This window comes from Cavia porcellus, unplaced genomic scaffold (genome assembly GCF_034190915.1).
Source record: "Cavia porcellus strain 051 isolate PalLab524CR breed Dunkin Hartley unplaced genomic scaffold, mCavPor4.1 scaffold_5, whole genome shotgun sequence".
Classification (NCBI taxonomy): Eukaryota; Metazoa; Chordata; class Mammalia; order Rodentia; family Caviidae; genus Cavia; species Cavia porcellus.
In genome coordinates this window covers 767,006-790,085 of record NW_026947488.1, presented here as the reverse complement: position 1 = coordinate 790,085, position 23,080 = coordinate 767,006, and the positions used below count along the sequence as shown (strand labels likewise).

The 23,080-nt window shown below is 54.2% G+C and overlaps 3 protein-coding genes across 8 annotated transcripts in view; 1 reads left to right on the top strand and 2 right to left on the bottom strand.

The window, feature by feature from the left end:
* On the bottom strand, positions 1-10,690 carry Znf512b (zinc finger protein 512B). Of its 5 annotated transcripts, none has more exons than XM_063247978.1 (17): positions 10,575-10,690; positions 8,874-8,999; positions 8,472-8,614; positions 8,012-8,140; positions 7,350-7,918; positions 7,027-7,253; positions 6,855-6,926; positions 6,605-6,751; positions 6,324-6,448; positions 6,153-6,245; positions 5,909-6,007; positions 5,658-5,828; positions 5,112-5,306; positions 4,762-4,863; positions 4,332-4,394; positions 3,523-3,621; positions 1-3,179 (listed from the first exon to the last, which is right to left on the bottom strand). In XM_063247978.1, the coding sequence occupies exons 2-17, from the start codon at positions 8,995-8,997 to the stop codon at positions 2,928-2,930; spliced, it is 2,610 nt and encodes an 869-aa protein (XP_063104048.1). In that variant the 5' UTR covers positions 8,998-8,999; positions 10,575-10,690; the 3' UTR covers positions 1-2,927. The 5 variants fall into 5 exon arrangements, with proteins under 5 accessions (XP_063104048.1, XP_063104049.1, XP_063104047.1 ...); XM_063247979.1 differs by having other exon boundaries at positions 7,350-7,855; XM_063247977.1 differs by having other exon boundaries at positions 7,350-8,140.
* Positions 10,691-13,586: 2,896 nt separating this feature from the next.
* Samd10 (sterile alpha motif domain containing 10) lies at positions 13,587-18,424 on the bottom strand. Of its 2 annotated transcripts, none has more exons than XM_003462784.4 (5): positions 17,610-18,424; positions 15,828-16,009; positions 15,577-15,748; positions 15,113-15,253; positions 13,587-14,957 (listed from the first exon to the last, which is right to left on the bottom strand). In XM_003462784.4, exons 1-5 carry the CDS (start codon positions 17,698-17,700, stop codon positions 14,935-14,937), a joined length of 609 nt encoding a protein of 202 aa, XP_003462832.1. In that variant the 5' UTR covers positions 17,701-18,424; the 3' UTR covers positions 13,587-14,934. The 2 variants fall into 2 exon arrangements, with proteins under 2 accessions (XP_003462832.1, XP_005000422.1); XM_005000365.3 differs by having other exon boundaries at positions 15,153-15,253.
* A 678-nt stretch (positions 18,425-19,102) lies between these two features.
* The window catches only part of Prpf6 (pre-mRNA processing factor 6), a 51,874-nt gene continuing 47,896 nt past the window's right edge, over positions 19,103-23,080 (top strand). The window contains exons 1-3 of the mRNA XM_003462783.5: positions 19,103-19,304; positions 21,088-21,256; positions 22,324-22,442. Coding sequence (XP_003462831.1) covers positions 19,234-19,304; positions 21,088-21,256; positions 22,324-22,442 — 359 coding nt within the window. The 5' untranslated portion in view covers positions 19,103-19,233. The remainder of the gene's footprint in view (positions 19,305-21,087; positions 21,257-22,323; positions 22,443-23,080) is intronic.

Genomic DNA, 23,080 nt, shown 5'->3' with positions numbered 1-23,080 from the left:
TGGAAAAGAAATCAATAAACATTTATTTGATACAGTCATTTCTAATACATACAGTTAATGGCCTGCCCCCCCCTCCGGTCCAGGGGTCAGGGCAGGGCCGAGCTGAGGATGGGGACAGATGGTCACGAGGCGGGCAAGGCCCAAGCTCACTGTCAAAACATCTTGCAAATAAACACTTCGTAGATAGAATATATATGTGTGTATATATAGTTACAAGTGATAGCTGGAACCGGTCTTTCAAAATGCACTTGTGTACTGAGAACTGCGTTAAAAAAAAAAACAAAAACAAAAAAACAAGATACCTAAAATTTAGGACGCATGGCCTTTAGGCAGAAGGGGTAACTCACCAACCCTCCTGAACCCAGACTCAAAGCAAGCTGCCTGGGCCCACCCACCAAGGCCTCGCAGGGACACCTGTCTCCTCCCAAAGTTTCCCTTTAGAACCACTAAAGGGATAGGGAGGCCCTCCGGAACCTAGGACACACCTTCATCTGCCTGTGCAGAGGCAAATAGTGTATCCCATTTTTGTGTTGAGTATCAGTCCCTGGGGCACTTTTCTGTTCGGGCAGGGCTTGCACTGAGCCAGAGGTAGATCTGCAGAGACCTCAACTGTCTCATTTTGCCAAGGTCCATGCTCATCAGACCCTGGGGGTCTACCACACTGGTCCCTCTTACTGAGCCTGTCTATAGAGGTCAGTGGTCACTGGGCCCTGATTGGGATAAGGGCAGAACGTGCCCAGGGCCCTACCCTCTGGGCAGAGGACTCTATAGACCATCTTAACACTGCCCCTCATCAGCTAGTGTCAGAGGGAAGGAGGGAAAGAGGGAGGGATCCGACCCAATAGCCACTTGTGGCAGCACCACCCAGGCCCACTTCAAAGACAAGGGAGTTAAAGTGCTAAACATCAAGTTATCCAGGACCCCCATTTCCCATACCAGGAACTACCTGTGAGCTTTGAGAGGAGTCCTAGAATCTCACCCCCCAGCAAAAAATAGGCCAGCCTCCTCCCTTCAAGTGCCAAGTACCTGAGAGGCTGGGGCTGGCAACCAAACCCTGCAGAAAGGTGTCGGGGTTTAACCACCTTCACCATAGGTAACAAGGGCTAAGTGCACCAGAGCCTTCCCTCTACAGCTGCACACCACTGCAGCACTCAGAATACTTATACACCAGCCCTCCTGCCCCAAAGTCCCAGCCTACTCTTTGATGCTGGCCCATACCTATTTCTGCCTAGCTGCCATGCCCTGAACAGGACCAAGGTGTGTGGAGGGCTAATATACACTCTCTACACCCCACTTTGTGCTGTCCAGTCAGCCTTCACAGACAGGAAGAGCACAACACTCCCCAAGCACTCTGGAGCTGCTCTCCCTACAGTAGGCTGAGATGACCCAAGGAGATTCCTCCGCCCCTGCTGGGAGAAGAGGTACCCAGTCAATACAGCCCCCTGGACAGCAGGGGTCTGGCCACAGTCGGCCCAGCTTAGGCCCACCTTCGGCACCAGGAAACCCTTAGCACCAAATGTCAGATTGTTGTGAATTTTTGTATAAAAAACAGAATTTAAAAAAGTTGTTACTTGTCACAGCAACAAGACTGGCATCCACTACACCCAGGGGACACGCACACAGGCAAATATCAAATTCACATCATCCAGGGTCAGCGAGGCTGAGCCTTCAGCCCACCCCCACCCCCCACTGGAAGATGGTCTCAGTCTGAGTTCCTCTAAGCATCTTCCTCCCTGTACCAGTGTTGGAAGGTGTGGCAAGGGAGGCAGCCAGAGGCTGTACCGACACCTCCTCCAGGAACCCTGGGGTCCCTGCCTGTTGCTCAACCTCCAGATCCTCCTGTCCTCAGAGCCCCAAAGGGCAAGACACAGCCCTGGAGCTGCCACCATGTTCATGGCCCCTTCACTCACTGGCCTTCAGTTCCTACATCAAATGACCATGCCACCAGATACACAGGAGCAGGTAAAGGGAAAGGCAGGATGACTTCCACAGGAGCTCAGCCTCTGGGCCAGTCCTGCCTGGTAGATGGAGGCTGTCTCCTAGGGGTGACTCCTTATAGCTGAGCCTCTTTTGCCCAGCCCTGGCCCCAGGGAGACAACTCCAGGCCACAGGCCACAGGCAGACAGGCCAGCCTTCCTCTATGTGCCTCGGCCTCCAGCCCCTGCCACCCTGCCAGTGAAGTAGAGTCCTTCCCTCACCCCCAGCAGGAACTGCTGAGGACCATGCAGGAAAGCTCCATCACAATTACACACAGGTCAATGGGGTGGGCCCGGAAGCACAGCAGGGATGACATAGATCTTAGATGAGGGACGGGGGCTGGGGTGTGGGTGGGAAGAACAGGCCCACAGAGGTAGAAAACAGAAGCAGAGGAACCAGAGTGGGTAGACTACGGCAGCCAGGTGGAATCAGGTCAACATGGCAGTGGTCAGACGGGGTCTGTCCTGGGAGGTAGCTGGGGTACTGGAGTTCCAGTGTCAGGTAGAGGTGAGGCCCAGATGGTAGCAGCTGAAGCTGCTCAAGTGCTCTCATCAGCCCAGAGCCAGAGGTCACTCACTGGGAGGCTTGGAGAGCCAGGGTAGGGACATAGCTGGGCCTGAGGAAGTAGAGACAGGGGCCAAAGGACTGTGATGACTGCACTGCATCACCAGTGGCACCAAGGCCCCTTCCCCTGCCAGGCCTGTGAATGTACTCCCAGAAAGGGCTGGCTCTCAGCTATTGCACTTCTGCTCCTGCCCTGGCACCCTGGGAGAGACCACTGCAAGTGAGTCCCAAGCAGCCTGAATAGGAGAAGGGAAGAGTTGCTGGCCATTCCCGCTGGACAGATGGTGGGGGATGGATGGAGGTCGGGAGGTCTACAGCTGGTTCCTTTGAACTGGACAGAGTGGGGCTTGGTAGCCTGCATGGGGGCTGGGCCCTACTGACTAGGTTCACTTTTCAGTTGTCTTGCCAGCCCCCACCTTCCGCCCAGTGGAGCCCCGAGCCCCCTTGTCTCTGCCTCCCAGGGACCAGTCATCTCGGCGTGGGGGCAGCTTGGGCACTGGCTCCTCAGGGGGCCGTTCCTTGGGCTTTCGGCCCCGCTTCTTCCCGCCCACCAGACTTTTCTTCTTTTCTCTCCTGGGCGATAAGGAGTCCTGGCTCCTATGTTTGGGAGGTGGATCTGCTGAGGTCCGGAACCAGTTCTGGGAAGAGAAAAGCTGCAATGAGGACCTGGGACCCTGACCCAATGCTGCAGACCTAGCTACCTACAAGCCAAGCAGCCAATTGCAGTGAAGTGGCTGAGTGGCAGGGTTCCCACCCAGAGTGGCTCTTGTTCAGGGTACCAGGTGAGGGCAGCCCGCCTGTTAACTCTTCCATGTGAGTAGGATACCATTTTGAGGAGACACTCTCAGACTTCTTACCACTGGTTACTTGCTCAAACACAGCAACCACTTGGCCCACCCCTTCCTCATCACACTGGCTCCTGGTCCAACTCCCCACTTCCTCAACCCCCACCCCCAGCTGCAGGCGCTGTGACTCTCTCACCTCGGCATGAGTCTTGAGGATGTGGTACTTGACACCACTCTCAGAGCTGAATTCTTTGGGACACAGCAGGCAGTGGTACTTCCCTACTAGGTGGTCCCCCTGCAATACATGGGCAACCTAGAACCCAACCCTCAGAACACCAAAGCCCTCACCCATTGGTGAAGGGTCAGGGGCACCAAGAGGAAGCTGTCTGTGCAAGGGTAGGGGCCTAATAAGTGGGCTCTAAAAACTCCCAAAGCCACTCTGCAGTAGGACCACTGAATTGTGCAGGCCAGATCAGAAGACAATAGGAAGAGGTGGCTACCTCAGAGAAGTGTTACATATCTTTGTGGAGCACCCCTTCCAGCCCCCACAGTACTGAATACTGAATTCAGGGCCTTTGCACTGAGTTAATTTTCAACCCTTTTTCTTTTCTTAAAACATGGTCTTGCTAAATTGCTGGATTGCTTAGACTGGGCTTAACTTGTGATCCTCTTGCCTCAGCTTCCCAGAGTATTGGGATTACAGGTGCATGCCATCATGCCTGGTTCGCTGAGGGTCCTTATCCCAAGCCAGGGCGCCTTCTTCCCTGGTTGGGGTGACTACACTCACACTGATATATATATATATATGAAGCCCCAAAGACTGGGCATAGGACTGACTCATGGGTACACAGGGTAGAGTCTTGGGTCACAGGGTAGAGTCTTGGCCCACTTGTATAGCACTGGCCAGTCTCAAATCATGCATAGGGGCAAGGCCAGATCTCATGATACTATAGGGACCCCTGACAAAAGAAACCTGGGTGTGCCATGGGAGGCTTCAGAACTGACCTTGCTGCAGCTGGCAAGATGGGCCTTGAGACCAGACACACTGGAGTAGATGGCTTCGCAGCACTGTAGGCAGGAGACAGCAATGGGGAGAGGTCCTTCTGAGGTGTCTTACACAAAGGTGCACTCTGCCTTAGCCCGAGGGAGATCTTGGGACCTCTTTGGGGCACATGGTGGGGTCTGACCCCAGGAGTCCTGAGGTATGGCAAATTTGGCATATAAGGCCTACTGTTCAGGCCTTTTCTGTTGGCAGGGTCTCTATATGAGGACCTTGCAAGAGCTGAGAATCAGAGGTGAACTGGTCACTTTGAGGATAGTCACCTCCTGACAGGTCTATCTCAGACCCTGCTGCTACCAAAAGGCCATACCCAGGCCCTCTGCTCTGGAATTGCCCTTCTTCCCCCACCACCCCCACCACTTTACCCCAGCTCACATCATTGGGGCAGTTCACATGGCCTTTCTCTTTGACTTCGTTCTTCCACACTTCCAGCAGCTGTGGGTTGAGTGCAGGGAGGCCTGGCCGAGTGTAGTTGAGCTGTAAAGCCAGGCACAGCACCAAAGTGAGCCTTAGGCCAAGACACCCCTCTGCTCTGAGACCATGTGCCTCGATGACAGGCTATCCGGCCCCTCAGACCACGTCAACAGAAAAGGAACAGGGCTAACACAGGGAGTTCTGGGCTGAGGCAAACCCTGCTGGGAAACCAGCAGGCTGGGAGCTCTGAGGAGCAACCAGGGTATGACCACAGCCACAGTGCGGCCTGTGTATTCAAGTAGGTAGCTCACCCGTGCAGACTCAGGCACAAGGTCGTCCTTCATTCGCCGCTTGGTCCAGTCACGGGCCAGCTCATCCTCTGCAATCTCCTGCAAGTGAAACACGGCAACCTGGGCCGATGTGCGGCGAATACGACCGCTTGGGGTCCTTTCCACACCCAGTAGGTCCTCTGCCTCAGAGGTCTTGTCCATGGATTCCTCAGGGGGCTACAGGGTGGAAACACACGAAAGACAAGATGAACCACAAAAGTCTAACAGCCAAAGAGCAGTCTGTGAGTCAGGGTCAGTGTGAAGTATGGGCCATTCATAGCCCCTCAAGGCACAAGGACCCAAGGTACATACAAGTATGCAGGGGGCATGAAAAACACAGACAGCTCTGGGCTCCCAAGTGCCCACCTTGTGACCCACAGGACACAATAAGTTACTGTGGGCAAGGATCATACCCATCAGAAGGCATATTGGCATGCTGACACCTAGGTGGCACATAGCAAAGAGCATTGTGCCATAGCACAGGCTACATGAGTACCATGAGGAAATGGGGGACCACAGGCTACTCACCGGGGCTGTGTGCTCTGAGCGCACGTGGTAGTCATGACCTGCCTTGGAGCGGTAGGTCTTGCCACAGTGGGTGCAGGGGAAGGAGGGGCTGTCCACCTCACAGGGTGGCTTCCCGCAGCGCCGCTGATGGTACTGATAGCCCATGAGGCTGGAGAAGGCGGCCCCGCAGCCCTGGAGGTCCAGGTCAGAGGTCAAATATGTGGCCAGCAAGGTGTTAATTCCTGGCCCCAAGCCTGTGCCCTTCCACTGACCTCCTGGGGACAGCGAAGCCGACCCATCTGCTTCAGCACCTTGCGCAGCCGCTCTCGCTCTTCCTGTTCGCTCCCCTCGGAAGCTTCAGCATCAGTAGGCTGGAGATAAAATAAACCTCAGACCTGATGCCAGCCGAGGGTTTGGGGCAAAGTGGATGAGGGTCAGGTGGGGAAAGAGCAATGGAAGAGGGATATGAGGTCAGGTGTCAGGGCTGACTGGGGAGCCAAAGGCCACGGAGCATACCTTGGCACTGTGCTCGGCCATGGTGTGGTAGTTGAGGCCAGCCTTGGACTTGAACTGCTTCCGACAATGCTGGCACTTGAGAGCATCTTGCAGCTGTGGACACAGGTCAGGCATTCGAACCACAGTGAGGGCCAAAGTCTGCCCTCTCTCCATGCCCCCTGGCAGCCTTACCTTTTGACACACCTCCATGTGCTTCTTAAGTCCCACCAGTGTCTTCCGGGTTACCACATTGCAAGTGGGGCAGATAGCCTCCCCTCGCTCATGGATGGCTCGCTGCCACTGCTCCTCAGGGCCACCTGGAGGAAGGGTCAGGGCTTCACATGCTTGCAGAGCTCCTGGATGCCTTGGACACTGGGTGAAGCACTTAGGCACCACAGCTGGCCCCCACGCCTGTGTCACAGAACCCACCCACCATGAAGACCTGCCCTGGGTCCCTGTCAGGTGGCTCCCACCTGGGGCAGGATGGGTCACTGGAGTTGGTATCTCCTTGCTGACAGGGATGGAGGTAGCCGGCACCTTCTTGCGCATATCCTCAGGGCCTGGCCCCTCCAGCTTCTTGGATCGGTGAACTCGGGCTTTGTCCTCCGCTTTGACTAGGCCTGTGTATACATGCAGGGTGGGATGGGGAGCCATAGGCTGAGAGCCCTTGCATACTTGTGGACCCACCTGATCCTGGAGAGGCTGAGCTGGCTGGGGTCTCACCTTTGAGCCCAAAGGTCCCTGAGATGGATGGCTGCTCCCCTGTAAACTTCTTGGGTGTCTTTTGTTTCCTTCCTGACTCGGGGGAGAGAAAACAGAAAACAAGATTCTGGTCAAATAACCATCCAGAGGCCAGAACCTGCCCTAGCTGCTGCTCCTGGGACTCTCATCTTACTGTGTTTTGTGCGCTCTGGGTCTTCCTCAGGCAGGGACACAGGGCCTGTGGGCCTCAGCACCTCCTTTCCCATTGAGGGTCTGCTTCCCAGCAGCAGGGAGCTATTGCTGGGGTTCGTGCTCAGCTGGAAGGCCGCACTCTGGCCTGTGGTAGATGGACCATACTCTCCATTTTCGGGCCTGGCCTGCTTGGGTGGGATGGGGAAGGTGTCCAGGCTGTCTGCAGCCCTGCAGAGAGCAGAGGTGAGGGCCAGGCAGGCTGGCCTTGGCCCTCAGCCATAGGCGTACCCAAAGGGACACCCCACTTGCAGTAAGCTCCTGTACCTTTTCTTACTGCTGCTCTTCCCTGTGGCACGTGGCACTTTGTTCTCAGACTTGGTCAGCAGCACCATTTTGCAGGGCGGTGTGTGTCTGCTGATGGCAACAGGCCTGTTGACTGGTACTGGCTTGCTGACCACAATGGGTCTGCTCACTGGCATTGGCTTGTTGACGGGCACAGGTTTCGTAACTGTCACAAGCTTGGTGACTGGCATGGATTTGGTGACTGGCACAGGTTTGGTGACTGGAATGGGCTTGGTGAGTGGCACAGGCCTGGTGACTGGCATGGCCTTGGTAACTGGTATGGGCCTGGTGACTGTGACAGGCTTGCTGATGCCAATGGGCTTGCTGACTCCCACTGGCTTTCCAATGGTGACCGGTTTGCTCACTCCAATGGGCTTGCTGACTCCAACAGGCCGGCTGATGGTCACTGGTCGGCTGACTGGGCCTGGCTTCGGAGTAGGCAGGGGATGATCCATGTGATTCCAAATCCGGTGTTTTTCCAGCTGAGTCTTAGAAGTGAATGCGGCCTCACAGAAGGGGCAAGGGAAGGCCAGCCTATCTGAAATGGCACCCTGGGCAGGGAGAGCAAGTGTGGGAGGGGGCCCCAGAAGCCTCTGCCCAGCCATATCCCCAAGACACCTCTTCCCCAACCCACAGCCTCTTACCCCTTGGCACCGTTGGTAATGGTACTTGAGCCCGTAGATGCTGGGGAACTCCAGCCAGCACCCTGAGTTTGGACACTTCACCCTTGAGTGTGCCTTGAACTCATCCTTCCATTGGTTCATAAGGGAGAGCTGGGCATAGGGAAAGGCTGGGCTGCTGACCCTCAGCCACCCAGGCCTCTACCAACCCGTGCTCCAAACCCAGAGCCCTCCCCAGGCCTACAGGACACAGAGGTCACATGAGACCTTCAACCTAGGCATTGCAGCAACAATTCAAGCCCTGTTCCAGATCTATGCTAGGGGCCACTGACATGGTCCATTCGATCTCACAGCACATAGACAGGAAGGTCCCAGGCCCCAGCCTGAAACTTGGGAAGGGTTGTGCAGTGAGCAGGTTAAGGGCAGGGCACTGGCCTCCATGGGCAGACCTTGTATAAGCCCCACCCGGGCTCAGGAAGCTCACAGGAATGTCTCGGAGGGCCTGGTTCTCAGCTTTCGGCCGCCCCTTTTTCTTTCCTTCTGTCCGGTCACTGGCTGGACTTCCTGGGTCAAAGCAGAGTGGGGCTTGGCCAGGCACTGTCTGTCCACTGTGGACCACTGGCATCCCTGTAGCACACAATGCAGCAGGACTCAGGGACTGCACAGGATCACCAGCTGCTGAAGGCTTGCAGGCCTGGACTGAGCCCTGGCCCAAGACATGGGGGCAAGGGTATGGCAAACCCAGGACAAAAATCCAGGCTCTAGGCTCCACCCAAGGCTTCTACCCTATGAAGGCCCTGAGGCACTCACGACACCAGGGAGGTGGCCTGTCTTACTACTGGCTGTTCATGACCCTCTGGAATTGACTTGGGCCTTGGGTCCTCACCCAGCTTCGGAGGGTCCTGCAACATGGGAAGCTGAACCTCTTTTCGGCTGCTACCCTTTCCAGGTCCACTTTTGCTGGACCCCTGGAGCCGGCGGCCTCCTCCAACACAGAAGGGATCAGTCATCTCTGTGAAGCAAGTGCACAAACCTGTGAGGCTCAATGGGGCTCCATAGGGCTGCCCTAGAGCTTTTCCCTGATAGACCCTCTCTCTGGCCAGACAGGAGACCAGTCTTCTTGGGTCTGTCACATGGGAAAGCGAGTGACAGAAGGTATGATCAGGGTGGAAGGACACCCTCCTTCTGGCACACTCAGTCTCAAGGTGTGCTGAGGATCAGTAGCCAGGGCATGTCCCCAAGGAGAAGTGGCCTGTACAGGAGGAAGGAGGCTGACGACATTCCTCTTGGGGGCCAATTATGGCACCAGGAACCAGTGCTGGCTCTCAGGCTGCCAGGCCATGGCACCCTGGGGACATATTCTTCCTCAGGGCTCTCAGCCCTCTCAGATCCTAAGCAGCAACATCCTACCTGGGGAGCCACCCCTGGATCCTTCTTCCCAGGCACACAAGACAGCCAAAGTCCCCAACCCCATGAACTTCCTCTCTCTGATGGGCAGACTGCAGACTTACCTGCATCTCATTCTGGTCCCCATGCCTGTTGACCATTCTACCTGGCCCTTTTCAATCTTGTGCCCAGCAGAAGTCCTTCCACCAAATGGGAGACCTCGTGTTCAGCTGATCTCCCTGTCTCCTATCCTCCACCACCTCAGCCAGTGGGCCCATCTCAGCTAAGGAACTTACAGCCAGCACCAGCTGCAGAGGCTCATGCTTGAGCCTGCCAGGCTGTGGCCAGAGAACATCCTGCGGCCCAAGGAGCCTGTTCAACGGCAAGATCCCAAGCCCTGGGAGCTGAGGAGCAGACAGGGGCTCAGAGCTTAGCCCTGTTCAGTCCTCTCACCAAGACACCCAAAACCACTAAGGATTAAGGGGGCGGGACCAGGGAGCAAGGCCTGAGCCTACTGATCTCTTCTGTGACAATTTCTGATCAATCCAGATCTTAGGGTGCAGGAACAGGCTGCCATGTCCAGGAGGACAGAATTCTGAAGTCAGGACAGTCCCTGCCCACTGGTAAAAGTGGAGAAGCACATATCCTGAACCTAGGAGGTGGGAGGGCCTGAGGTCAAAGTCCTCAGAAGTCCCCATTGTATGATCCAAAGGTGACAGTGGCCGTGAAGTCACCCAGCCCGACGACCCCAGGGCCTGGTGCAGGTGCTTGCTCAGTGCCCGTTCGGCCTTCCTACAGAGTTGGGGGTCCGGCTGGCGCAGTCCTGCGAAGGACTCCCTGGCGCGGCCGCACGGGGCCTCGGGGAGGGGCCGCCGCCGCGCGCGGGCCGCGTGAGGCCAGGTCCGGCCAGGTGAGGGCGGCCGGGCGCGCACCTGGGCCAGCGGCCACCCACCTGTCACCGCGGGCGCTGCGGGCCTCCGCGGGCCGGAAAGGCCGACCGCGGCGGGGGGGGGAGGGGGCGAAGGCAATGAACCAAAATGGCGACTTTTTCTGGAGAAGGAGGAGGCAGGAAGACGGCGCCGGCGCCGGCGCGGGGCGCGGAGCGGGCGGCCGGCAGCAGGCGCGGCGGGGCTGTGGCCCGGCTGGCGCTGCAGGGCGGGGTGTGGGCGACGGGTGCGGCGGGGCGGTCCAGGGCGCTTACCTGCGGCGCCCAGTGGGGCTGCGGCCGGGCCGGGCCGGGCCGGGCCGGGGCGCGGGCGCGGGCGCGGGGTCCGGGCAGCGCAGGCTGCGCCGCGCTGCGCACATGCGCGCTCCCGCCCCTCCCACCTTTGACAGTTTGATGCGGGGGAGGGGGCGAACTCTCGCGGTATTCCTGAGCCGCCGCGCGGCGGGGAGGGGGCTCTCGGGCCCGCCTGCGCTGCCTGGCCTTCGGGGCCAAGGAGCCTTCGTGTTGTTCTCAGGGCGAGACGTGTTTTGTGGGCAGTGGGGTAAACTGAGGCAAAGGCGCCGAACAATGTCCTGAGTACTGCGCGCAGGAGCGAGGCACCCCGAAGCTGGCCTGTGCTGCTGGGGCAGGTGCAGAGAGAGGCCTGTGTGCTCTGGGGACCTTTCTTCCTCCCGCCCCCTCAGAACTAGCAGGGCAGGTTCGGACCTCCCTCCATTTGGGCCTGTGGCCACTTTTGTTACTCTGGTTACTGTCCAAACCCTGGAGCTTTATCACAGATCATTGGCTCGACCACCGCCGTAGACCAGCAACCTGAGCCTTGGTTCCCTGCACTAGAACCTGCGAGTGTCAGGTCTGCAGGCTGCATGCAGCGCCAGCCTACAGGAATGAATGAAGCTTAAGAGAACTGTGAATCTCTTCCGTGGTGGGACTGGGCTGCGGCATATACTGCCTGGAAAAGAATTAGAGAATGCTGGGTCCCCACAGGATGCAGGCAAGGGGCGTGTATCTCTCTAAAGAGATCTGTGCTCACTTACCCAAAGCACTCATCTTCCCTTGAGATTGAAGAGGAGATCGTGAGTTTTATTTTGGGCCTACAATATTGTTGAGATTTTTCAAATCATGTGCATATGTTACTTTTACGACTAAATCTAGCTTTTAAACATTTTTAAAATCTCTTTTATATTCCACAAGCACTTTGGCCTCCTCAGAATTGATGTGGGATAGAAACTGCTAGGTGGGAAATGGAGTTACAAGACATAATTCTTGGGGCTGGGGATTTAGCTCAGCGGCATAAGCACCTGCCTTGCAAGCAGGCAGTCGTGAGTTCAATCCCCAGTACCGATAAAAAGGAAAAAGACAAAAAAAAAATTAAAAAAAAAAAAGACATAATTCTTTCCTGGGGCCCTTCTTGCTTGGCTCATTCTGCCCTGTACTCCGTGGTCAAGCTCCCCTGCACTGCTTGAAGGCAAGGCAGAGAAGGTGTCAGCAGATTTGGGGTCCACTTCTTCTCAGCGCAATCTTGGGATCTGCTCTGCCTTTGGCCTGTGTAGAGTACCTACCTGAGACAGAGATGCAGTGCTGGGCCCTCTGTAGAGGGGTTCATTGGTGAGTCCTGTGAAAGTCTGAGCCAGAGACAGGCCAGTGTGGATCCACCCAACCCAAGTGACCACAGGAAGAAGGGGAGGAAGTTGCTCAAAGCCAAGGAGACATCCTTTCCTCTCTTTATGACTATCCTTACCCTGGGGGCAGAACCAGCAGGATGTTGAGAGGGGTCAGTGTCCCTTCCCCAGAAGTACATTCAAGGTTGTCAGCGTTCCACAGTGGGATATATCAATCTCTATAGACAGATATGTGTCTAAGTGACCCTGTGTCTGGAGCATCCACATTTGGACAACCCAGTGTCATAACATATCTGAGTCTTATACTGGGTGAGATCAGTGCTTGTTTGTATGTTAGTATGTTAGTATGACAAGACAGCAGAGTACTTGGGTGGGGTCATCTAGATCACAGCCTGTGCATTTAGGCTGTGGTGCATCTGTGTGTCAGAGTATAAGGGATCAATTGTTTTCTGTGTGTATCGAATGTCATAATGGTCTATGAGTTTGTGTGTACTGTGGGTGTTGTATATGAATTTGTATATCCTCTGTGTTTCTGTGTGTTGAAGGGGGTTCACTGTACAACAAACAGTATTTGTACAACAGTATTTCTGTGTTTGGACACTGTATATGCAGGAGTATTATTTTTCTTTGTGGGTATTGGGTTTATGTGCCTGACCAAATACAAGTGTGTTTGCGTGTGCAGGGACATGTTGGCTCTGGATATCAGCATTATTGTGTTTCTGTTAGTTCCTATTTGTGTATCTGGTTGCTGTGTGTGGTGTGTCAAAGTATGTGCTGTGGTCTGTATGCCATTTATGTCAGAATACTGCTCTGCGTAGGAGGCCAAATGGTGAGTCTTAAGAGATAATTAAGTCAAATCCATGAATCTGTGAAGGGACTTCGTAAAAAGGTTATTTGCAAATGTGATTAAGGCTCCTGATCAACCTGGATTACCTAGGTGGGCCCTAGATCCAAGCATCCTTATAAGGAGGAAACAGGGGGCTGGGGATTTAGCTCAGCGGCATAAGCACCTGCTTTGCAAGCAGGCGGTCATGAGTTCGATCCCCAGTACCAGAAAAAAGAAAAAAAATGGAAAAAAAAGAAAGAAAGAAAAGGAGGAAACAGGGAGATTTAACAGAGAGAGGAATGATGTGACATGGAGACAGGCTGCAGAGATGTGTCCTTGAGCCAGCAGACCTGGAAGAGGCTAGGAAGGATTCATCTTCTCATCCACACAGGAGGCTGATCCTGCTGGATTTCAGAGTTTTGATCTCTGGAATGGAATCCCTCCTTCTCCTACTTCCTTCTTTCGACCCTACTGTCTCTTTTATGTTAAGGATTGAACCTGGGGCTCACCACATGCCAAGCTTGCATTGTATTACTGGGCTATGTCCTTAGCCCCTTTCTGTTGTTTGAAGCCACCAGTTTGTGACCTTTTGTTAGAATAGCCCCCAGGAAACTCCTACGCCAGTGTCTGGACTGTTGCTTTCAGTGTGTCATGCATGTTTTGTTGTCCACCACTGGGGTGCCCTTCATGTGTCCCATTTCAGGTTCCTCATAGTGCCCTAGGCTAGCAACAGCCCCTCCAGGACAGGACACCACTGCCCCCTGGTGGCCCCCAGGGCAGGCTGCGGGGCTGGACACCCCCTCCTAGACCCAGAACCGTGGGTACTTGAGAACTAGTTTATTTCTGATTTTTTGTCAGAGTATAAAAAGTGAACAAAAACAAGGAAGACAGTAGCACGGGATGGGCAAGACAGAGTAGGGAGAAAGGGCCAGGATGGGCCCTCTGGCTGAAGGCTGATGGCATGTAGAGGGGTACTTCAGGCAGTCAGACCCAAGATAATGATTCCCGTGGGTGGGGGCACAGAGCGTGGGAGATGTCAGGCCAGTTGTCCAGATCTCACCTGGAATCTACAAGGACAAGCCTGCAGAACTGAGGCCAGCTCAGGACATAGAGAGGACGCTGGAAGCTCAGCCTTACTTGTCCCTGAGACTTTCAGAGTCCCTAGGGCAGTAGGAGAGGCAGAGGAGCAAGATGCTGGGGACTTCCAGGGTCACCCTCACTGTCCCTCTTCTGGGCAGCACCAGTTCCAAATTTTCTACAGAGGGCTGCCCAAGCATCTGGTGGTAGACACAGTCGGGGTAGCTCCCTATATTCTCTCCTGTGAATCAACGTTTGGGGAAAGGGGTAAGGGGAATACCCACATGCACAACTGCTACTTGAAAGTTAAGTCCAAGAGCCAGGAAATAGGGAAGATGCTTAAAAGCAAGACTCTCTTATAGGCAAGGACAGGGGCACCATCAAACCAGTGGATATTGAAAATGGAGCCTACATAGGGCTAAGTCTTTGTTGTGCCAATTTACTTTGAGGACTGGGCATCTTGGGACTTTCAGCCTCAGTTCTCAGAAGTAGATGTGGATATAGAAAAGGTTTCGTAAATAATGAGTGAAGTTTTAGTAAGATGCCCAGTGGGGCAGGTGCTGATGACTGTTCCTCTGGACAATGGGTTGGGCCTGCTGGGCTCTAGCAGGGGTGGGTGGAAAACACAAGCCAAATGAAGCTGACGTTTGTTCCACTATGCAGCTGATATGGCAGTGCTGGGGAAGACACAGAATTGGAAAGATGCCAGGTGCAGGGTGGTCACATGGTTAAGAGAACATAAATAAAGAGACTCCCTTATAGTCTGGGGTCATTCAAACCCCACTCTGGCTCCAGGAAGCTGACCTGTGGCATGCTGCCAGCAGCACCAGGGGATGAGCCTGGAATCAAGTCCCTGGAGGGGGCCACATGCAAGTGACCCATGCCCATCTAGCCCCAGGGTACAACCTGGAGTGCCTGACCAGAGGCACCTGGAGGTGACAGTCTTGGTCCTGCCTGTCTGCTGGGCCAGGCTTGGCCAACAGGGCATCATGCAGGGTCCAAGATCTGCAGGGTCAGCTCTGCCTCATTCTTGGCCGTGGGTCTTGGTCACTGGTCACAGTGCTGGGGTCTGGGGTTCAAGCCTTGGCAGCAGCTAGGACATGTTTCCAAAGGAAGCTGTGGGGTGAATGGAGGTAAGCAAGAGGCAGGTCCCTGTCTCATCCCAGAATGGCCTTTACTGGGTCCCAGCCACCCGCCTTACTCTGGCAACTCAACCTGCACTCTCAGCCCAGCCCCCCAGGCCTCTGGCAATCTTGGCCTCTCCCACTGACCTTGGCTGAGCAGTTGCAGGCTCCGCCCCTCCTCACGCACCTGCAGGTGGAGCACCTGCTGCAGCACCTCCTGCCTCTGGGACTCCTGTGCCAGCCCCATCCGCTGCAGCTTCTCTGCATTCAGCCGCAGCAGAGCCCGGCCTGGGGAGAAGGAAAGGGCCCAGTGGAGGCCAAAAAATGGTATAAAGGGCCATTGCAGAGACCAAGAGACAAAGGAGTCATAGGCAGTCTTAGATATGTAGAGAGACTTGGAGAGGAAGGCAGATGGAAAGACAAGCATGAGCCAAAGACAGAAGCCAAGCAGAGAAGCCCCAGGTGACAGAGGGGAGAGAGAAAGGGGGGGGCAGACATGCACAACAGAAGCCCCTGAGGGGAGCACAGGCAGAGGTGGAGACAGGCTGGCTGAGTGGGCATAGGTTCTCCTTTGGCTTCCCCGCCCCTGCCCTACATCAGCCTCACCATACCAGTGATGGCATGTTGGGAGAAGGCCTCGACGTAGACGAGGTAGTTGTGGGGACAGTGTTTCTTGAGCCACTTGCAGACGTCCTGCTGGCTCCACAGGACTACTGGCCGTGTCAGCCCGCCCAGAGAGGGGCTTGTGTGGTACAGGCCATAGTGGTCAGAGTACAGCCGACCCTGCAGGGGAAGGATGGCAACTAGCAGAGGACAGCAAAGCAGGAGGTGTAGGGGCTGAAGTAAGCAGAATGGGTGGTACCTGTGGGGTCTCTGTACCGGGCTGCTGCAGGAGCTTGATGGGCCTGCTGCTGGATGCCCTCTGGCTACGGGAGTCGTGCCACGTGAGGCTGGTGCCTGGGGTCCGAGGCAAGTGGCAAGGGATGCTCTCAGCTGACACTGTGTGCTCCAGAAGCGTCCGGCAGAAGCTGAAGTGGGCAGTGGCTGTGTGCCAGGTACCCAGTTAGTGCTGGCACACAAGCCTCACACACACCATACTAAGCCAGGGCAATACCCACAATATGTGTTTTTCATGGAAGAGGCCAGCTCCTGTCCTGGGATGCTCTGTGGCTGCTACCTACCTGTCATTACTGAAGGTGCCCAGTCTCTACAACCATACTTGATATTTGTAGCTTGACCTCTGCCTTGCTGTGTTCACCAACTATAACTCACTGGCAACAAGCCTGAATGCTGGGCAAGCAAGTAACTATGACTCCCCAAACACATGCGGGGCTTTCCTGCTGTACTGCCCCTGCAGGGCCTAGCTGGGAAAGCACTACATGATCCCTAAGTACCTACTGCCTGTGGACTGTTCAGGACCAGTGTATGGAATGCAGCTACATTCTAGGGTATTTGTTTTCCTAGTTCAGGTTGGCCACAAACTCACTCAATCCCCTGCCTCAGCCTTCGGAATGATTACAGGCATATGCCCCCATGCCCAGATAACCTTATGTTTTAGCTTTATGGTCATTTCTGGGATCAAGATGATTTGGACCTGGGAAGGATTAATGGTTGGGTGGGACTCTTTCTATCAAGGTTGCCATTACTAATGAACACGTGCCCAGTTATGGGGCTGTAGGAGGTAACCCATAAGTCCAGTGCATGCATGAATGAATGAATACACAAATGGAATCTCTGTGTAGCATCTGCAAGTCATTTGTGGGAAGAAGCAAAGGTAAAGGTCACCACACACACACTGACACTCCCCTAGAGCATCCAGGCAGGATGAGTGCAGATAGAATGGGGTTCCCATGCCAGGATCCTTGCCCATCTCCATGCCCATTCTGTCCCCCTGCTTAAAGGAACTTCTCTTCCAGTCAGCCAGTCACTCTAGGCTGGGGCCAAGTCTCTGATGTGTCCAAGCGGTTTGAATAATGGGGAAACCCATATTATCTTCCCTTGTGCTTCCACCCATAAGGTTCCTGACGCTCAACACCCTCTTTCCCTATTGCAACTTTCAAACCAAGCTCAAGTGATTTTTAATCTGTGGTATAAGGTCAGGTAGAGAGTGTGGCCAGTGTGGCCACGTCCCTCAGGTAGCCTCTAGTGCATAGGAAAGGATTTATTCTAAGCCTGCGCCTTGCAGAGGACAGGCAGGGTGGTCCCAAGGCTTTTTGGGCTTTAGCCGGCAGGATAGGAGTAGCGCTCCGGGGAAACCACTTGGCACCTGCTAAGTCAGCGGGACGCCCATTTCGCGCCCGATCTCTGGGAGGGTCGGAGAAGGAAATGGGGTGGGGGTGCCAGGTCCCGGCTGTGACCTCGGTCCTTGGTCCCCTTTCCACCTCAATGCCAGCTTTGCGTGAAAGAATGATCCCAGTCAAAAGACAGAAACCCTGGCTGGTCGTCTTCCACCCCAAACCAAAAGCACACTGGTCCCCGAGGCCTGACGCTGGTCACCCCACAGCGCAGGACAAAAGCCACCGGACCCCGTGGGGCCGGGAAGTCCGCAGCCGCGGCCACTGGAGTATCGCTTTCCCCAGGGCTTCTCGGTTCCCGAACCCCACCCCCACCCCTGATTCCTGAGTCCCAGCCCAGCGCCGCTCACCATCCACATCCCGGCTCTCCCCGAAGCTGGCGCTCACAGCTCCGGCGCGGCCCGGCGGGGGGCTCAGCTTGGCCCTCAGCTCGGTGAACATGGGGCCCGCGCACACGCCCCTTGCAGAGCGGAGGGAGGCCGGTGTGCTCAGCGGGGGACGAGGGCGGTCGCCCCGCCCCGCTCGGCCGGCCAAGGCGGCCCGCCGAGTCTGCGCGGCGAGGCACCTGCCGCGGATCCCTGCGTGTGGAGCGCGCTCCAGGAGCTCCAGGAGCGCGCCGGGTTGAGCGTGAGGAGAGGTCCGAGGTGGCGTTGCGCCCCTGGGTACGGCTTCGCCACGGGGCTCTGTGCACCTGCCGAAGGCCGGCTGAGGCGGCCTAGAGAGGAACTGTCGTTTTTCTCCGTGTTGGGGGTGGAGTGCCCCAGGCCACCCTACCTACCCTTGAGCCTTCCACCCACCAGAGTGTGGGTCAGGGCCAGGCCATCTCTTCCTAAACACTGCCCTCTGCTCTCCTGTATAGCAAATTCAGGTATTCATTCTGTCCAGCACATTCTCCAGATCTCTCAGGTTTCTTCTGCAGATGAGCTTCTGCTTGCCCAGAGAAGCCAGTTTGGCCCTAGCTCACCCTCCACAGCACCCTGAGTTCCCGGACAGCACCCCCAGCTCCGCGTAACCCAAGAATCTGGCTCAGAGGCGGAGTGGGGGGGGGGGCAGGATTCGACGCTAAGAACGGAAAGCGGTTTGGCTAGGGATGGGGGCGAAAACTCCAAAGCTGTAGCAGGTAGACGACGGAGGCGTTTGCTATAGGACCTTAGCGAAAAGTGTTGGGTGCGGAAGCATGGTTGTCTGGTCCAGCCAAATCAACCAGCGGTGCCGCCTTGCTCCGCCCACAGCCTCTCTCCTCGGGTGTAGTAGCTTTGGTGGTGTCCAGCAGCAGGAGCACTGAGGCACACGGACTTGCAGAAATGCGCGCAGAGCGCAGTGGTACACTTCCGCCCAGGTCGCCAACACACGCCCCAGTGCTTACACAGCAGTCACACATTTGGGACGCTGGCCCACGCACGTCGGTGCTGCATTCGCTTGTTTATAGCTTCTGTGAGGGGCAGTGTCCGCACAGCATCCCCGCGCAGACTGACGGGCGGACCCGGAGTGTGGGCTCGCACAGCCTGACAGATAGAAAGTGGGGAGGCCGGCCACGGGAAGGCACCAGCGCGCAGGATGCGCAGGACTGCCTCGAGGACGGACCTGGCCCCGCGTGCACAGATCTTAGTGTGCTTGTGAGCGCTCCGAACAGCCACACCGGGGTCCAGGCTGGGACCCGGGGGTTTGTCGGGCGTCGTGGCCCGTTACCCCTTAGGCCTGCCGGTACCGCCCGCCGCACCACAGGTCGGCGCTACAGTACTTATCCCACAGCAGCCTTCCCCGCCGCCGTGGCCGGAAGTGGGCGGAGCGCCGCAACTCCAGCTTCCGCCGGGGTAGTCCGGCGGGCGGGGCTTCCTCTGGCCGCAGCTTTGCTTCCGGGGCGCAGGTGACGCGAAGGCCGAGAGCTTCCTTCAGTTCTTCGGCGAAGAGTCTTGCTCTCGGTGCTGCGCGGCGGCTTCCCTTCCCTTCTCCGTCTCAATTGTTACAGCCGCTATGAACAAGAAAAAGAAGCCGTTCCTGGGCATGCCCGCGCCACTTGGCTACGTGCCGGGCCTGGGCCGTGGGTGAGGCCCGAGGCAGGGGGCGGTGCGGGCCTGCGGAGCTCCCGGGAGGTGGCGCGGGGGCCGGGGATGGCTGGCGGGCCGAGCGAGGTGCTGTCAGGTCGACCTGTGAGTTAGGCGGTGCCAACTGCTTGGCGCGGGAGACAAGGACCCTAATAAATTAAGAGTGCACAGCGGCTTAGTTTGAAAGATCCCTGATAGTCGGCTTCGTTTCTGCAGTCTGAATAGCCCTGACTGTGAATCCTACCTGTCACCGAGGAGATGTGACATGGGCTCGGAGTCCAGTGTTTTGGTGTCTAAAGTGGACAAAACTCATATACAGGTCTTCACTGAGCATCAGAAGAGCCCCTCTTGTGTAGTGGGAAGATATGACCCTTCCTTTAAGTATTGACTAATGTTTTCTTTGTAATATTTATTTATTTATTTATTTATTTTTTTTAAAGAGCCTTGCTATTTAATTCAGACTGGTGTTGAATTCTCTGTGTAATCTAGTGTGGCCCTGACCTGTCGCAGTTCTGCCTCAGCCTCCTGAGTCCTGGTTTTACAGATGTACGCCACAATTAGTGGCTTTCTCTTTGTATTATTGTCACGTTGTCGCCAGAGGCTTCCTGTTCAAATTCTCAGCTCTGCCTTCCCCATTGCTTTTGGGAGGCTGATGCTTGGGTGCCCCAAGTTTGTTGCTCAGATGACTGCCAACAGTTGTTGGGTAAATGGGCAGTCATTATCCTACTTGGTTATCCATTTGGTTGGTGGTACTAGAAACTGCAGTGTTCACACAAGGTTCAGCTGTTTCACCATTTTCAGAGAACCTCTTAAGTTTACTAGGGGAGGTTCTGTGCCTGTGTAAGTCATATATGTGCAGAAGGACAGATTTAGAACATTGGAGCTCCAGAAAACAGAATTCTCAGTGGAGTGCAGCATCTGAGTCACGTTTGGAAAGAGAAATGGTTTTTGATTTGAAATTGTGACTGGAAGAAAGGAGAAACATGGTATTTTGTGTGCGGGTAGTAGAAAGATGTGGCTTAAGGGAAGACCAGGAACCAGCAAGAAGTCCAGTGTGTGTGTAACATACAGCAAGAGAGGAAAGAGCTGAGGGTTGTCAGAGAGGCCTTGAGCATCAGGTCAGACTCCTATAGGCTCTAGAGGTCTGACTCCTATAGGCCGAAGAATCCCCTGTCAGAGATGTGTTTCTGGAGCAATCATGTGGTGGAGCAAAGGTTGAAGTGGGGGAAGATTAGAGGTAGGGAGGGCTTACTGGATTGCCAACTGTGGTGGAAGTTGTGGTCTACAAGGGGATATCTGAAAGTAGAATCACTAGTACTTTGGGCAGACAGTATAGAGAAGGATGAAGAAGGAGGTAAAGATGCTGTGATGAGGCCTGCTTGGTGTCTGGGATGGCCTTGCTATTAACAGCTAAAACAGCTCAAAGACGCAGAACACGTTAAAAGAGCTCAGTTTGGGCCTGGTTGAATGTGGAGGGATAGGCTCAGCAGGTTGTTGGAAGTGAGGGACTAGAGCTTGGAAGGAGGGAGGTCTGAAGGCCTGGGTCATCATGTAGAGAAGTGGAAAAGCCTTGGGCGGGGGGAGATTGTCTGGTAACCTATTAAAGACAGGTTGAAACATTTAGGCAGGCAGACGACAAGTAGTAGTATTTGAGAGTACAGTCCACTGCCATCAGAATCTTTGGAGATTCCTAAAGGTGCTAGAAAAAGAGATTTTGATTGGGGTGGAGGTAAGCACACAGGAAGCAGGGCCACCCAGGTCATAGGTGTCTTGTGGCCTACAGTGCTACTGGCTTCACCACTCGCTCAGATATTGGGCCTGCCCGGGATGCAAATGATCCTGTGGATGATCGCCATGCACCACCAGGGAAGAGGACTGTGGGGGACCAGATGAAGAAAAATCAGGCTGCTGATGATGATGATGAGGATCTGAACGACACTAACTATGATGAGGTGATTTTGGGGGCTTCTGTGGGTATTCCTGCCAGCCTCTAGAAAGGCTTAGATTTGGGACCATCTTTAGCAGTATGTGAGGGAAATAGTAAAACTCAAGATAAGAGGATGGGGCTGGGGATTTAGCTCAGTGGCATAAGCGCCTGCCTTGCAAGCGTGTGGTCGTGAGATGGATCCCTGGTACTGGTAAAAATACAAAAAAAAAAAAAAGGGGGGGGACTTTTTTATTCTCTTCAAAAGAGATGTACTTGCAGCATGGGGTGCCACACTGGGGGTACCACCCTGGGGTTTTTTGTTGGCTGGTCTCTAATGGTGGTGTTGATGCTTGCTTTATAGTTCATTGATTCAAACAAGGTTTTCTCTAGGTATCTTCTAACAGATGATGTCTTTCTTGTGAGGAAAAATAATTCTTTTTATATGTTTTAGTACTTTTTTTTTTTTTTTTTTTTTTGGAGACAGGGTCAAAATTGCTATGCAGTTCAGACTGGCCTCGACTTGCAGCAGTCCTCTTGCCTCAGCCTCCCAAATGCTGGGATTACAAGTGTGTAACACCGTGCCCGGCTGAATTTTGGTACTTGGAATTGAATTTGAGGTCCAGTACCCCAGTATCCTTGGTATTCCTAGCACCCCCCTTTTTGAGACAGGGTGGTTTGGGCTGGCCATGAACTTGCTTAATAGCCCAGGATGCTCAAGTCTGTAGCAATCCTCCTACCTCACCTTCCTGTCCTTTTTTTTTTTTTTTTTTTTTTTGGTACCAGAGATTGAATTCATGACCTCATGCTTGCCAGGGAGGCACTTACACCACTGAGTTAATCCCTTGGCCTTAACCTCATCCTCCTGAATGCTGGGGTTACAGGTCTGTGACACCACACCCAGCTATGCCTCTTGTCTTTCATGCCCTTAGCACTTGAAGAATATTGATCAGTTGCTGAAGAATGGCTTTCAGTTAGGGTTTGTCTAATGGAAAACATAATTAGCAAGTAAATTACAACTGGATATGTTCAGTTTGTGTTGGTTGGGGCTGTGTTGGAGGGAAAGCTGATCCTGTAAATATATTTTGTTCATAGTTTAATGGTTATGCTGGGAGCCTCTTCTCAAGTGGACCCTATGAAAAAGATGATGAGGAAGCAGATGCTATTTATGCAGCTCTAGATAAAAGGATGGATGAAAGAAGGAAAGAAAGAAGGTAAATTGCTGCTTTTTAAGTTATGTTTAATTTAGGATTTGTTGTTTTGTTTTGGACCTTTGCAATGAACTGTAGCCCCAGACCTTTTTATTTTTATTTTTATTTTTTTTTACTTTGTGATAGGGTCTCATTAAGTTAGTCAGGTAGGAATTGAATTTATGATGTTCCTGCCTCAGTCTCTCAAGAGTGACTATATGGATGCTGCACTTTCCTTTTTTTTTTCTTTTTGCACAGCAGAAGCTAGGTTTGGTGTTGGCACATGTCTGTAATCCCAGCACTCAGTAGTCTGAGGCAGGAGAATCATCATGAATTTGAGGCCACCCTGGGCTGTCTCAAAAAGCCAAGTTGGTGTACTCACCTGGAAGAGAGGGAAACTGATAGATGAGTTAACTAGAGGGCTAGAAGAGAACTAGGATAATGTTTCATTTTTCCTTCTGAGGTTGGTGTTTGTAGGATGGCCCTATCTTTAGGATTTTGTGAAGTTTAAACTAGCAAATATACTGTACTTGTGTTCTAAGGAAAGCACTTGCAGATGGTTCCCAATTTAATGGTTTGACTCATAATTTTTCAACTGCCAAGTGTGTGGGATTGATTTTTTTGTTAATTTAATTAATAAACATCTTCATTTAGCAAGTCAC